The sequence below is a fragment of the Taudactylus pleione genome, unplaced genomic scaffold (genome assembly GCF_031769625.1).
Source record: "Taudactylus pleione unplaced genomic scaffold, aTauple2 ptg000703l, whole genome shotgun sequence".
Classification (NCBI taxonomy): domain Eukaryota; kingdom Metazoa; phylum Chordata; class Amphibia; order Anura; family Myobatrachidae; genus Taudactylus; species Taudactylus pleione.
Genome location: NW_028285105.1, coordinates 64736 through 81361, shown reverse-complemented (window position 1 = coordinate 81361; position 16626 = coordinate 64736). Strand labels below are relative to the sequence as shown.

The following is a 16626-nucleotide window of genomic DNA, read 5'->3' as shown; positions in this document are numbered from 1 at the left end:
CAGTTCGGAGCGACATATCGGGCACATCTAGGGTGTACCCACTATGTCGCTAACGATGCGCGCTCCTGCGGATCTTCAGCCACATCCTCAGGTTGCCCTTCATGCAGGGCCGACGCATCGGCAAGTGTGTATGCACCTGCTGATGCCGGCTCCTTTGCCAGAACCCGCCGCTGCCAAAGTCGGGCTGGGTACACTTCGTCTAGTGTGTACCGAGACTTAAAATTGTGCTACATTAACTGCGGGTACAAAAAAGTTAATGATCATACAGAAAGAGAGAGAAAGAGGAAGACTGACAGGAAAGAGAACAAAAGCAGAATAAAAGTACAGATACTAGCTTTATCATACCTATGTTATTGGATTCTCAGCACTCTGCAGAGAACAGACAGCACCTCTTAGAGGGTAAAAATGTCTCACTGAACTAAAGGGGGTGAAAATGTCACTAACCCAAAAACACTATGAGAAAAGAGATACAATATTACACTTACTACAGAGAAGCAAAAATATCAAACTCAGGGTTCGATTCAATGGGCACGATTCTATTCTATGCGATGTGAATAGCGCCGGGAGATAGCTCCCGGAGCTATTCAATTGTGTGCTGTGTTTAGTCGGAGAATGCCCGTTCTCGCAACTAAACATCCTGTTTAAGGGGCGATAACGGGCATTCCCCGACCTATCTTCCCGGCGCGATGCTGTTTTCCCGGAGCTAAGCCTCGCGCTGGGACTTTTGGCGGATTTCTGGTCTCATCCCCGGGGGGATGCGAGAAGAAATCCTAGTCGGACTTGGCAGCGCTGTGTATTGAATAGCTCTGGAATAGAATAGAATCGTGCCCAATTAATTCACAGCGCTGTTTGGTGCGAGGAGAAATCCGACAAAAGTGCCGGCCGCGCAGCTGTTTTCTTGCTTAGTGCGGCGCCGCCGGCACTTTAGTCAGAGAATGCCGGTTCTCAAGACTAAACACCCAAGTTAAGTCGCGAGAACCGGCATTTTCCGACTTAACTGGCAAATGTCGGAATAGCTACGGGAGCTCCCTCCCGAGGCTATTCAGCATCACACTGAATTGAATCAAGCACACTATGTTTCATTTTTCTCAGCCTTTTACAAAGCCAATAAAAATTTTTAAAAAAAGTGTCAATTATGACAATAGATTTATGCATCTTTTACCTTGTTGTATTGCTTGCTGAGGTGAAGGTGATTGGTTGCAATTGGCTGAATGTGCCAAGGAGCTAGGAGCTGATGTTATAGGTTGTAACATTTGTGACTTTTGCCCTGGTACATGGAGTTCAGGAGACACTGTAAACAGAAATAAAAGGCATAATGAGATGATTCAGAATACAACACAAGCTTTAAAAAATCAACACCGGTTTATTACATAACAAATAAATGGCAAACAATACTTTTGTATAATTTATGATTTCAAAATTCTCAGATGAGCAACAGAAGTAAATGTATATTATGTGTTAGAATTTAACCACGTGGGATGCAACCGTAGCCAGCTAGGCCTTTGCGGGCATGGTTGCATCCTATGCGACCATGCCATTCCACTGCATCCACCGGCATGTGCAGAATATATTTCCTCATCCTGAACAAATATAGGATAACCAAACCCTCAAGTGCACAGTTTCAAGCTGCACGGTGTCATAAGAGTCACCTAACTCAAAAAATACAGAGTACAGAATACACAAAATGACCACCACAATATGCACTAGAAACAAATGTTCAAACAAGTATATATTGACCAATACTTATCGGTATACAGTATTCTTTGCTGTATGGTCTAATTGTCTATGTCTCCCGTGTACATGAAACAGAAAAAACATATAAAAACACAATACTGTAATAAAGTCTTAATACATAAGTCAATAATCCTCAGTGCGTGTAAAGGATGAATATAGTGCTTCTTAGCAGCGAAGGTCCACATCCAACAAATGAACGGTGCTCCCCTTTAAGTTCAGAAATCCAACCACATGTCAAGGTTTAAAGTGCAAATGCTTACATAGTGCTTACATGTAAACCGTGTTGTAAATACACATAAAGGTTTCTTTCGAAATCCACAACTCAAGCATCCTTTTCTAAATATATATAACAGGACCATGGGTAGGCAATAAACTAAATGTGCAACATGCTAACAGCACATTTTATTAAAAACTTTAAAACAGGGACACTAGAAACACTGCCGATATATATGATAAAATGGATCACAGTCACCTAGGAGATGGAACCACGGGATTATCCTCGTACCAATGCGTTTTGACGCACTGGTCCTCTTTGTCAAGGATCCTTGACAAAAAGACTGTACCGATCATTTGTTGGATGTGGACCTTCGCTGCTAAGAAGCACTATATTCCTCCTTTACGCACTGAGGATTATTGACTTACTTATTAAGCCTTTATTACACTATTATGTTTTTATATTTTTTTGTTTAATGTACACATGAGATATGGACAATTAGACCATACAGCAAAGAATATACCGATAAGTATTGGTCAATATATACCAACATTTGTTTGAACATTTGTTTCTAGCACATATTGTGGTCATCATATTTCCTAAAAGGGGCGGAGAGTGTAAGGGGGTAATGTTCCGCATAAGAATGAATGGCCCTGGGTGGAGGGTTATACTGTACATATATTTATACTGATACATGGTGGCGGGAGTGGGGCTTGTGCCACAGTGGGGGTCTATGGATACTGGCGGCTGGGGAGATAGTGGGAATCTATTACAACTATGGGGGCAGGAGGGTAATGCCACTGGTGATATAGTGCCACAGGGGGTTTGGATGTACTATTACAATGGGGATTGGAGTTTGCTAGGCATATATTTTATTCAATAAAATATAAAATTTTAAAAACGTACATTCTAAGCTTAAATTTTATTTTATTTTTTAAAATGACAATTTCTGAGCGTTTTTTGGGGAAATAAATTAGCCAGTTAAGTAGTTAAAAACAAATACAAAATAGTGCCAGCACTACCTTTGTAATATACAGTACATAACTGAATAGTGATAAAAATGCCAACAGCATGTAAAGACAGTTGGGTGAACTCTCTTCCAGAGAGTTCTGGCAGAACACTCATCTACAGTCTCCAAACACTTCTGTTTTTTCCCATTTTTTAAAGGGGCCCATACATCTGCGGCTGATTGCCAGAATTCCACGTTCTGCCGGGGGTCAGATTATTAGAGACATTCAACATGTTGATTCCGACCCAAAAATGGGCAGAATTGGCGAGTCACGGATTTTTTACATGTTGCTTTCCCCAATCCGCCAATGTATCTATCGCCGCCTGTCAAGTCAGATTGGCAGACTGGGGAATTGGGCACATAGACGTACAGCCCAAATTACTTACCACATACCTCCGCATGATGAAAATACAGACAATCCTGAAAATAACCCATTAACAACACAATCAATAACCAAAAAAGTATATCAATATACAGGTTGAGTCTCCGATATCCAAAATGCTAGGGACCAGGGGTATTTTGGATAACGGAATATTTAATATTTTGGAATATTTGCATATCATAATGAAATATCTTGGGAATGGGACCCAAATATACACACAGAATGCATTTATGTGTCATATACACCTTATACACAGCCTGCAGGTAATTTTATACAATGTTTTCAATAATTTTGTGACTCAAACAAAGTTTGTGTACATACATGAAATTCAGTTATGTTTCATATACACCTTATACACACAGCCTGAAGGTAATTTTATACAATATTTTTAATAATTTGTTCCTTAGACAGAGTTTGTGTACATTGAACCATCAAAAATCAAAGGTTTCATTATCTCGGTCAAGTAAAAAAAAAAAAAAAACTATTTCGGAGTATTTGGATATGGGAGACTCAACCTGTATAAGGGAAAAGGTTAAATCATTTTGCACATGCCTCCTACAGAAAATTTAAAAAAAAAAAACACTCTGTAGAGAAGAAAAAGTGAGGATGGCCCAAAAAGTACAAAAGTAAAGCTGTAAAGAAAGGATTATAGAAATTCAAGGAAGTCGCCGCCACTATTAAAACTCTGAAGAGTAAAAAAGCCCAGTAACAAAGCCCTGGTCCCTGATGGCTTTACGGCCAGCTACTACAAGGCCTTTCAACATCATTTTTACCCCACTTGACTGTTTTATGTAACAATATCTTACGAGGTGCCCCCCTCTCTAGGTCAGCTCTTGAGGCCAAGGTTATTGTTATACCTAAAGAGGGTAAAGATACATCGAACTGTGCTAACTACGACCTATATCTTTACTTAACATCGATATTAAGATATATGCTAAAATTCTGGCCTTACGATTGAACAATGTATTACCTCAATTTATACATAACGACCAGGTGGGTTTTATTCCAGGCAGACAAGCACGAGATAACACTAGACACATTATTAGCCTTATACATTCGATAAACCTCAGGTGTACTCTTGTTCTTATGCTTTCTCTGGATGCAGAGAAGAAGTTTGATAGGATTAGTTGGCCCTTTAGGTTTGAGACTCTACGTCATTTCGGGCTCGGTGACGACTTCCTCACTTGGATTCAAGCCTTGTACTCGGGTCCATCAGAAAGGGTTTCTGTAAATGGACTAGCTTCAGACCCATTGGAGATTACGAATGGCACCAGACAGGGGTGCCCTCTGTTGCCCCTGGTTTTTGCCTTGATCATTGAACCTCTGGCAGCATATATTCACGCCTCCAGGGATATCGCGGGGATTGGTGTTGGTGGATCAGAGTATAAGATCTCATTATTTGCCGATTACTTTTTGCTCTCCCTCTCTTCTCTGCCTAATTTGTTTCAAATTCTCAATGCCTGTGGTCATCTGTCGGGCTATAAAATCAATTGGTCCAAAAATGAAGCCTTGCCTCTTCACATTACTCCGGCCTGCTTACCACTATTACAAAGTAATTACAAATTCTCTTGGTGGCCTAATAAGATCCGTTACCTGGGTATCTTCATTACAAACCATCAAGAGAACTTCCTACCCTTGATATCGTCCATCAAAGCGGACCTGCACAGGTGGCAATCTCTTATCTCTTGGTTGGGTCGAATAGTGGTCCTTAAAATTAATATATTTCCACGCCTATTATACCAGTTTCAAACTTTACCGGTTAAAGTTCCTTACTCAGCTTTAGCTCAGCTACATACCTGGTTTCTTCATTTTGTGTGGAGGAATAAAGTTCCCAGAACAAGATTTTCATGGTGGGAGGGGTTTCCCGGACTTTCATTTATACTATTACGCCTCGCACTTGAGTCAGGCTAGTCCCTGGTTGGTTCGCCCCCTCCTCCACTCTTAGGTGGCTCCAACTAGAGACGGATCTCAGTCATGCTACCTCACTGGCCGCTCAACTACTACTTCCCTCCAAGTCCAGATTGCCTTACATTGGTATGTATCCTGTCCTTAATTTTACTTGTCAGATCTGAGACTATTGTGCCTGCCGCTTCAAACTCCTCTCGTCTCCCTCTTCCCTTATCTGGGATAATTCTGCCTTTCCACCAGGCCAGTTCACGGTAGTTGCAAACCCCTGGGTCAGAAGAAATATCCGCTTTTTATAGATATCATGGATAATGGTATATGTATGTTACCGGGTATTGTATCTAAATTTGACTTCCCTGAGGTGAACCCTTTTCTATGTTTTCAACTAAGACATTTTGCGTCCTCTCTATCTAGCCCCACACCACTTAGTTCCCTATGAAACTTAGAATCTCTATATTATCGTAGTACCCTAGCTCAGGGCATTATATCTACTATATATTCTCTCCTCCTATTGTGTGTGCAGTCTCCTTCACCATCGTTTGAACTTCAGTGGGAAAGACACCTGATGGGCAGACATGGGCCCTGATTCTGAGCCGGACGCTCTGACCAGAGCGCTCGCTCTGAAACAGGGCCCACCTCCATTAAAATGGAGCGTCCTCCTGGACGCTCGTATAGCTATGGGTCACCACCCACAGCATATACGAGCGTCCAACACGATGGTCTTGACCATCGCGACCATCGGACTTGCGAGTGAAACCCTGTGGTCGGGTTTCTCAACTGCAAGGCCAGGAGTGATTTTGGCTCTATCAGACCCAAAATCACTCCCACTGACATCACTAGTGATGTCAGTGGGGCCGGCTTCAGACGGTAGGCGTTCCCATAGGAACGCCTCCGACAGGCAGGCGCCCCCGGAACGCCCACCAAAGGGGGCGTGCTGTCAATCAACATCGACAGCACGCCCCCTTTGGTGCGAGACCCGGAGCGATGGAAAGTCCTTCGCTCGCCGGGTCTCGCGCATGCGCACGACGGAGCTCCCTCCGTCATGCGCAGTGGGGAACATCGACTCACTTGCAAGCGTACTTCCGCTCGCGAGTGGGTCTGAATGACCCCCATGGTCTGATATTTATATATCTGTTTCAAAGTCATCTATTTCGACCTTGGTGAAGGAGAATGCCTATAAGGTCTTTTACCGCTGGTACCTGGTCCCTACAAGGTTGCATAAGATGTTTCCTTCTGTTTCCCCTTAGTGCTGATGAGGATGCAGTGCCCTAGGTTCCTTTATTCATATATGGTGGACATGTCCCAAAATAGCGCTCTATTGGGACATGATTGCAAATCTGTTAAGTAAAGTAATCAATGGTCCTATAATTAAGGATCCTTGGTCTTTTCTCTTGGGTCTTCCAATTGAATCTCTAGATACGGTCTCCAGTAAACTTATGGTTCAAATATTGAATGCTGCCAGATGTCTCGTTGCATTATATTGGAAACGTGTAGATACTCCTTCTCTATGTCTAGTTATTGATAAAATCTGGTACCTGGCGAGTATGGAGAAAATTATCGTATCTCTTAATAATAGGTCCTCTAATTTCTTACAGATTTGGAATCCTTGGTATAACTATCATAGTCCCTCACATAGTTCCCCTTCATTGGGTGGCCTTTCAGCACTTCTGTTCTGACAGTTTGCTTTTATTGATTCATTTGTATTTTCATGGGATGTGTTTTTTACAGAACCTGTGATAACTATATTAGTACCATTTATCAATACTCCGAGTTCTAATATCTTGATTTTCGTCGAGAGATTATACCAGTGAGGTTTCTCCTCTCTCCCCCCTACACCTTCTCCTCACCGTGCCTTTATCTATTTCTTCCCTTTCTCCCTTCACTTATTCTTCTTCTTTTCTCTTTTATTTTTGTTCCTGTAACTAATTTTGTACAGTTGTTTATAATATATTGACACAATATATATGTTTAGCATATTTTTCAGACTTGTATTTGGCTCACAATGCTTTCTTTTTCTCATCTCAAAGCTAATGTTGTGGTTGTCTTATACATTTAAAATGAAAATAAACTATTTAAAAAAATAAGAAGAAAGGATTATATTAAAATCGAGAGAGAAAGTACCAACCAATCAGCTCCTAACTCTTATTTTACAAGCTGTGTTTGAAAAATAACAGTTAGGAACCAGGTTTGGTACCAGGGGTGGAACTATCGGCATTGCACCGGAACCCGCAACAATGAAGGGGCAGTACTAATAATGAGTCAAACTGACTCATTATTAAAGCACTCTGTAGCCAATCGCGAGCCGTAATGACGTAGGAGGCGGTCCACCAGGAGGAGAGGTGGGGGGCCTCTCCTCTTCTTACCCTCGCTCTACCTGTCACTAGACTTCACGAGACCCAGCCCCTTTCCCGTGTCCCCCTCCTCTCTCTTTATTCTACATGGACCCTCCTATCCCTGCCATAGACCCTGCCCCCTAACCCCAAGTCCCTTTCCCTTCTTCTCCAGTCTAACCCTGTGTCTCTCCTTGAGTCCTTTCCTGTGTCTTGGAGCTCAGCAATGACCACACAGCGTCATCTAGGGGGGTGGTATATGTAGACAATGAAGAGGAGGGGGGTATATTTGTTTTTTCCTGGGAGGTGGGGTTGGAGTATGTTTTAATAATGTCTGTGGTGGGGGTGGTTTATTAATGTAGATATATATTATATATACATACACATCTATCTCAGTGATACCAACAAAAACCAAACATCTTTAATTAAAGAAAATATGTAATGGATTTCAAACCACACAACTATAAAGTGGGGGAAGTAGTAAAAGCTTTAAGATCTAAGAGTTGGAATGACCAAGCATATATGTTAATGGGTCAGTTTAGACTATTAACATTGTTATCTGTAACTGAATAAGTAAACAAGCTACTTTTCTAATTATCGAATACTGAGGCTTAAGTCACCCCCAGGAGGGGTGCGAGAAGAAATCCTTAGTCGGGCATAACAGCGGACTGAATTTAATAGCTCCTGGAGCTCATTCCTGGCGCTATTCAATTTGCGTTGAATTGAATCGAGCCCAAAGCAGGAATTAAGCTCCAGTCTAAAGTGATGTGCGATATTCAATTGTTGGTGCTGCTGGGCGTGGATACCGCGGCTGCCCATTATTTCTGCTCGCACCCTCCTGAGGTGAACAGAAAAAATCCGTCCCAAGTTGAGCATTTCGGCAGCGTGCCCTCCGGCTAACAGTGCATTTTTGTGTCATGTGCGATAAGTAATGGATGTCCGCGCCACTCGTGTCCAGCAACAACAATTGAATATCGCCCGTCATTTTACATGGGAGCTGCAGGTGCGAGACATCAATTGAATTCTCACAAAAAAGTACAGTACTACATGCTCACAACAATGCAAAGTATGTACATAAATGACAAGACAAAGCTCAGAAGTTAACCTTACCACCGCATAAGAATGAAAACAGGTGCATGTTCTATTTCATCACTTTACAAACGTTGTACTTTCATTTCCTTTGGGACTGCCATCTGCACAGGGCTGCAGTAATAATATTGCACATATGCAAACTCAGAAACAGTGCTGTCAAATTGTTTTAGAAAGCTTGTAATGTTACATTATGGGTTGTAGTGTGAATTATGAAACTGCAACTATAAAGTTATCACTTCCTAAACAAACATTTAGCTAGAATGAAACTATAGCTTGGAACACTTAAGCTAACACATTAAAGTGAACATAACATATTTAAGGGCAGTAAGGTTTATGTATTATTGCCAACTAGCGTTTACATGCAGCTTTGCTTGTGTGGATGTCTGTTATTGCTCAACGACTCTATGATATGTAGTAATTGTCTTGGTGAGTCATCTACTGGATTGACATGTATACTGCAACTTAATGAGTCAAGATAAGCTGTCTGATTAGTGCTTATTATATAGTTGGCTTTTCCTGCAAAATAGATCTTGATATATATATATATATATATATATATATATACACATACATACATACATACATACACACACACACACATATACTGTTTGACTTTGGGGTGTGTAATGTGTGTATATATTTATATACATATAGTCATTTTGTACTTGAGAAACCTGTGCAAATTCCAATAAAAATAGTTTTTTGTATCCATAGTTCATAAACAGTCCCTAAAAGTATATTTGTCCCCAAAAAATTATATTTATAGTAATTTTTGGCTTAAGGAGCCTGCACACGCAGAGTGTCAAGGAGCCTGCACACACAGAGTGTCAAGTGTCTGGTTTTTCCTTTATTGCTCCTCTCCCTGATGTCACATTGAGACAATACATACCTCTAGGTGACTAAGCTATACAATATTGAAAATGCAATCCAAATCATCACTTAGTTTTTGCGTGATACCGGAACAAATAGACAAACTACTAAAAATCCCAGAATTTTTTTTTTTGTCTCAATAGTTCATCCACAGTCCCAAGGAGTACATTTCTCCAAAAAAAATCTATGTACAGACATAACCATTACAACTATATGTATAGATTATCTACAAACCTTGGAAAAAATTCCCACCTCATGACACTTTTACATTTTTAAATAGCAGCACTATGTAATCCCATAGTTCATCAGAACAGGAAGGCAACAGCTTCAAAAATGAAACAGAAAAGCAAAAAAAGATTTTACAGTTAAGGAGTCAAGCACAAAGTGTCCCAGTAACACACTATTACAACCATTGTGGTGTACATTGTTCAGGTATACGTATATATTGACCACGAGGACTGCCCAGATCAGAGTCGCAGGCAGAATACAAAATAACTGGTTAATAAGGGGACCTGTTCTTGATGTGTAGAGTACAAATATAATAAACCAGAGGAGAAAGAGCTAGCAAGCCTACCTAAAACAAGTGATCAGAACATGGACTAAACAACTGCAGTCCATTACATTTTACAATTCTCATTTTTCCAAGAATAAGGTGGAACCCCAAGTCATAGTGCTCAACAAAATGGCAATCCTAGGACCACAAAAATTTATTAGTACAAATTCTATATGTCTATTGTATAATATGCATATCCATTTATAATATAGTGGTCATTTTGAACGCTAGTGCACTGCTGAACACAGATTCCTGAGGATCGGGAACCTGTGCAGGCGCATGACCTGTTCTGTACCATTTGCAGAACAGGTCTGCGATTCCGCATTGAGACTGACAGCAGACTGTCAGTGATTGACAGTCTGCTGCCGTTTGGGGGTGGGGAGGCGATGTTTCCCGAAATGGAAGCGTGACGCCACCGCTGAGGGAAGAAGCCAGGATCTCTGTCGGCTGCCGGAGATTTCCTGGCTTCTTCCTCACATCTGCGGCGGCCGGCTGCGTGACTCCATGGGTCACCTTAGCCGGCCGATGTTCCACTAGCGTTCCCGCTAGGCTGTTTTAGCGGTGCGCGGCGCCCTGCCCTCACAGCCTGCGGGTGCCGTTCTCACCCGCGGGACGCAGTGTCCCGCGGGTGGACAAACATGCGGTGACCCGGTCACCGCCGGAGAATAGACGCCGGGCGCATGCGCCCGGCATCTATTCTCCCTTTCAGCAGTGATTGGGGGCTGCCCGGCATGTCCGTAAGCGCTGGGCACGCCCCCAAGTATGACGAAAAGAGGACGCGTCTTATAGACACGCTCCCTTTTCATGACCACGCCCCCTTTTCGGGCGCACGCGCACAAGGTTGCCCTCTCTAGATTCGGCGCCCTGCCTGCCGCCGGAGCTAGAGTGAACACTATTCCACTGGGTATGCGATACTGCGTTGGACAACCCAGCTAGTGATACGTAATGCAGCACAAGGCGTGATGCCTCCTGCTGCATTAACATATCCGCACAGACGGAATTGCAAAGCTGCTTGCGAGCAGCTTGTCAATTCCGTCTGAAGCTGAATTAGGCCTTACGTTCATCTTTGGCATCCATTTAAAACTGAAAACTTTGTAAGCTGATCAATATAATGAGCATGTAGTGGTAAAAGCCAGCTGTCCATTAAATGCCTTTAAGAAATGTCCCAGTGGAGGCACCCTCACCCCCCCCCACCTAACTGCACCAACGGTTGCTACAGTAAATGTGTAAGATTTCCAAAGATGAGTCTCTAACATAAAACACCAATAAAATTAAAGTCACCATGAATGAAACATTCCTTATTCTTAATTTGTCTGGCGTAATTCACAGCTACTGGATCAAAGGAAATTTGAATGTTTGAGTGAGCTGACCAATGTGGAGCTGAGGCCATCTTGACCGGTTTCCTTGTCACAGATTAATAACATATGGTAAAACTGCATTTCCCACTATGTGCTTGTTTCTAAAAACCTGTGTGACACCAACGTAAAAATCTGTACATTTACCAACATGGTATTTCCACAGATGAGTAACCTGTAGTCCCTGTAAGACTACTTATCAAAGCCAATAGTTAAAAAAAAGTAATAATTTTCAGACACTGGTATGACACATCTTGGACACTGGATACAGAGATGGAATAAAAAAAGAGAACTGACCCTTAACACCTTACCTGTGCTAGATTGTTGATTGGTAGAAGTCACAGACAGCCCATGGTTCTGCAGATGACCACCCTGGGCCCCCTGGTGTTCTACAGCAGAAACAGGGGGTGAACTATGCATATTCATATCGTGAGGAAATGATGTAGGACCAAAAGTTGTCTGAAGTCTCTGTGCACTATTGATCACCTGAGTGCCAGACTGAAGGCCCGAGGCATACTGACTGCTGGCAGGCATGGAGTAGTATGGTGCGCCTTGATTCAAATGACTAGATGCTACAGGTACAGAATAGTGAGTGGAATGACTGGTTAATCCCTGAGGAAGACATGATGAGGTGGCAGTGTATGTATAATTGTAGTCACTAGGATATGCAGAATATGGTTCACCTGGAGCTATACCTTGGCCTAGCCCCAGTGATGCTGGAATATGATAACCTTGAGAATGTCCATGGTAGAACTCATGGGAACCTTGATTTGTATTTAAATGATTGGTCTGCGAAGGCGGAGCCATAACATTCTGGAGTGGAGCTGCATAGTTGGTAGAGTAGTAACCTGGCCCATATTGGCTGTTGGTATATGTAGGAGTAACTTTACTCGGCACTTGGGAGCTGAATGGTGGAGGAGCACTGTTAATTGATGGATACATTCTGTATCCATGAGGCGGCTGCGGTTGAGTTGGGCCTAAAATAAACAAAACAATATTATCTGATTAATAATGAAGGATATGTACATCCAATAGAGCGCCTACTGAATCTGTCTCCTTCCTCTTTAGTAACAAATGAGATGAATGACACAGACCTATGCTTTTTGCACCCAAAATAAACTACAAGATCATTCATGCTTTATACCTAGCCATCTGTGAATGACTTGTGAAGCATGCATTTTATAGGTGGATAACATACACATATAAATACTAGTCAGCATGTGATCCCCATCTATGACACAATACCATTTTCCTTTCAAAGCAACAACCTGACTTCTTCTAATAACCCTATCCATAAATCAATATAACATCCCTTTGGATGACACTTCTGAGTCTTGAAAAATATATACTGTACATACATGTTATAGGTAATATACACAAACGTGGAGTACAGATGTGCTTATTTACAAATATTTTAAATAGTGGGTTTCCCCTTGTAAGTGTGACTAAATAAGAATAACCACATCAGTGATCCCAATAGAAGCTAATATTTATAAATGCTATATCAAGCAAAGCCATTACATGTGACTGTGCATAAAACTGCAATTATCTCAGTCATAAAATGTAAGCAAGCCAGCATTTGTGTGTTCACAGAGATACGCAGGTCTAACCCAATTAGATCATGGTCACTTCCATCTAGTATATACATAAAGCAGGGATACAACTTGGAAGTGACCACGTTTAGTTAAACTTACACCCATTATTAGCATGCAGTAATAACACATTTAGATTATTGGGTTGGGTATGAAATCCCGGCACTTGGGATGCGGTCTGTCAATAGACCGACAGCGGCTTCCCGATGCTGACAATCCCGACAAGGGAATAGTTCACACACGTCGTTCATCACATTGTCTTTCTGGTGTGCGGCACAATAGATGGGACAATGCAATGAACGATGTGGTGTACATCGTGTAGTGTGTATGCAGGACCCCACAACCACAATTGGACAATCGTACCTCTGAAGTTTGCATTGTTCTGCATGATTATTGCATAGTGTGTACAGGAGCAACAATTGGATACATTCCATGGACACAATATATTGTGTCATCATTCAGAATATTGCATGTGTTTACGCTCTTGTGAGATTGTAAGTGAAATTGGATGGTCCGTCACATCGTTTGTTACATTGTTCAGGTGTGTACCTACCTTTAGCTCTACAAACACTGTCAGTTATATACACCAAATCTTTATATTATAGAAATTTTCAAAGGAGGTTAAAAATCATATCATTGTGTATGACAGGTTATAATACGATCATTAGTGTAAATAATAGCCAGAATAGTAACCACTGACACTTAGGGGGCGATTCAATTCAGCGCAATGCTGAATAGCCCTGGGAAGGAGTTCCCGGAGCTATTCAATTCACCACGCTGTTAGGCCGACTAAAGGATTTATTCTCGCATCCTCCTGAGGGTGCAAACAGAAATCCGACTAAAGTGCCGGCCGCAATGTTGTTTTTCAGCTAAGCACGGCGCTAACAGCCTTGCGGTCAGCACTATAGTCGGAAAGTGCCGGTTAGCGCGACTAAACACCCAGCTTTAGTTGCGCTAACTGGCATTCTCCGACTTAAGTGGCTTTAGTCGGACTTAACTGCACAGTGAATTGAAATGCTGCGGGAACTACTTCCTGGGGGTATTCAGCATTGCGCTGAATTGAATCTCCCCTTTTTTTTTTTTAAACTGTTTTTTGTACAGGTCAGAGAGAGCTATGGAGGCAAGTGAAATATACTTTATAGCAACAGAGGTGAAGGTTATGCAGGGTTATGGCTGCGGAGGTGAGTGGTACATAGGGTAATAAGCTAAGGTAAGTGCACTGGCGTAGCTATAGTGGGTGCCATTGTTATGGGGCCCAGAGGATTAGGAGGCGCTGGACCCAGGTTATATAGTTGCATACCAATTTTCTGGTTTTGCCTGCTAAGCAACTGGTTTGACCCAGCCTGAATGGGATGACATTTAATTACCAGCGAGAGCTTTGTAGTGGATTTTAAAATGGTAAGGAGCACTGTAATGTGGCAAAATCTGAACTGGGGAACTATAATGTAGCATAATATGAACAGGGGGCACTGTAATGTGGCATATATTGCACTGGACAGCTTTATAAAGTGGCATAATATGAACAGAGGGCACTGTAATGTGTCATATGAACTGTCATAATGTGAATTGGGGGTACTGTGTGGAATAATGTGTACCAGCAGTGATACAATGTGATATAAAGTAAACTAGAGCACTACTATGGTTCAAAATATTAACTAGTAGTGTTCACGCTATGCTGTTTTGCAAAGCGCCGCGCATTGCACGGTTTTTAAAGGGCAAAATGCGACATGTCCCTTTTAGCGGCGCCCTGCTAAAACAGCCTGGCCGCTGCCATTCTTCCGTCGCGTGAATAGATGCCGTGCGCATGCGTACGGCATCTATTCACATTCAGGAACAACTACGTAGGTGCTGGGCATGCCCTATTAACGATACCACCGGCTTGTCCCGCCCCCAAAAGTGACAGAGGGGGACACACTGCTCCCAACAGTGACGTCGGAGGGGCCGTGCCCCCTTCACTGGCTGGACACACAGTAGTGCCTCCAGTCATCGGTGCCCTGCCCAAAACTAATCCTAGCGAGAACACTAAACTAGGGCACTACTATGGGGCATAACATTAACTAGGGCACTAATACGGTTTAGAAAATGAACTAGGGCTCTATTATGGGGCATAACATTAACAACTGTTGCTGAGAGGTGTCTCTGTAGTAGCATTAGGGCAGGGGCCCCTTCAAAATGTTGTTATGGGACCCACAATGTTCTGGTTACACGCCTGTGTGAGTGGTATATAGGGTTACATCTAAGGACGTGATGGGTATATACATGTATAGCTGTGGAACTGAGCGGTATATAGGATTATAACTATGGAGGTGTGTGGTATGTAGGGTTCAAGCTACGGAGGTGAGAGGTATATAGGGTTTTATCTATGGATGTGAGGGGAATATATGGTTACAGCTATGACGGTGAGAGGTATACAGTGTTATGGCTATGGAGGCGAGAGATATACAGTTTTATGGCTATGGAGATGAGGGGTATATAGTGTTATAGCTATGGAGGCGAGAGATATACAGTGTTATGGCGGTGAGAGATATACAGTGTTATGGCTATGGAGGTTAGAGATATACAGTGTTATGGCTATGGAGGTTAGAGGTATACAGTGTTATGGCTATGGAGGTTAGAGGTAGACCATGTTATAGCTATGGAGATGAGAGGGGTATAGCTATGGAGGTGAGAGATATGCAGTATTATAGCTGAGAGGTATATAGGGTTATGGCTATAATGGCGAGAGGTATACAGTGTTATGGCTATGGAGGTGAGAGGTAGACCATGTTATAGCTATGGAGATGATAGGGGTATAGCTATGGAGGTGAGAGATATGCAGTATTATAGCTGAGAGGTATATAGGGTTATGGCTATAATGGCGAGAGGAATACAGTGTTATGGCTATGGAGGTGAGAGGTATACAGTGTTATGGCTATGGAGATGAGGGGTATATAGTGTTATAGCTATGGAGGCGAGAGATATACAGTGTTATGGCGGTGAGAGATATACAGTGTTATGGCTATGGAGGTTAGAGATATACAGTGTTATGGCTATGGAGGTTAGAGGTATACAGTGTTATGGCTATGGAGGTTAGAGGTAGACCATGTTATAGCTATGGAGATGAGAGGGGTATAGCTATGGAGGTGAGAGATATGCAGTATTATAGCTGAGAGGTATATAGGGTTATGGCTATAATGGCGAGAGGTATACAGTGTTATGGCTATGGAGGTGAGAGGTAGACCATGTTATAGCTATGGAGATGAGAGGGGTATAGCTATGGAGGTGAGAGATATGCAGTATTATAGCTGAGAGGTATATAGGGTTATGGCTATAATGGCGAGAGGAATACAGTGTTATGGCTATGGAGGTGAGAGGTATACAGTGTTATGGCTATGGAGGTGAAAGGTATACAGTGTTATGGCTATGGAGGTGAAAGCTATACAGTGTTATAGATATGATGCTGAGAGGTATAGAGTGTTATGGATATAATACTGAGAAGTATGCAGTCTTATAGATACTGTGAGGAGTATATAGGGTTACAGGCTGGGGCAGTCAGTCTGTGCAGACACAGTGATAGGACAGGGCAGGTGACATATGGCTGGTCTGGCTGA

The 16626-nt window shown here is 42.3% G+C and overlaps 1 protein-coding gene across 2 annotated transcripts in view; it reads right to left on the bottom strand.

Moving 5' to 3' along the window:
- The window catches only part of SEC24B (SEC24 homolog B, COPII component), an 81829-nt gene that overhangs the window by 64846 nt on the left and 357 nt on the right, over positions 1 to 16626 (bottom strand). For both annotated transcript variants that reach the window (XM_088456433.1, XM_088456434.1), the window contains exons 2-3: positions 11756 to 12421; positions 1163 to 1291 (exon numbers count right to left, since the gene is read on the bottom strand). In XM_088456433.1, coding sequence (XP_088312559.1) covers positions 1163 to 1291; positions 11756 to 12421 — 795 coding nt within the window. The remainder of the gene's footprint in view (positions 1 to 1162; positions 1292 to 11755; positions 12422 to 16626) is intronic.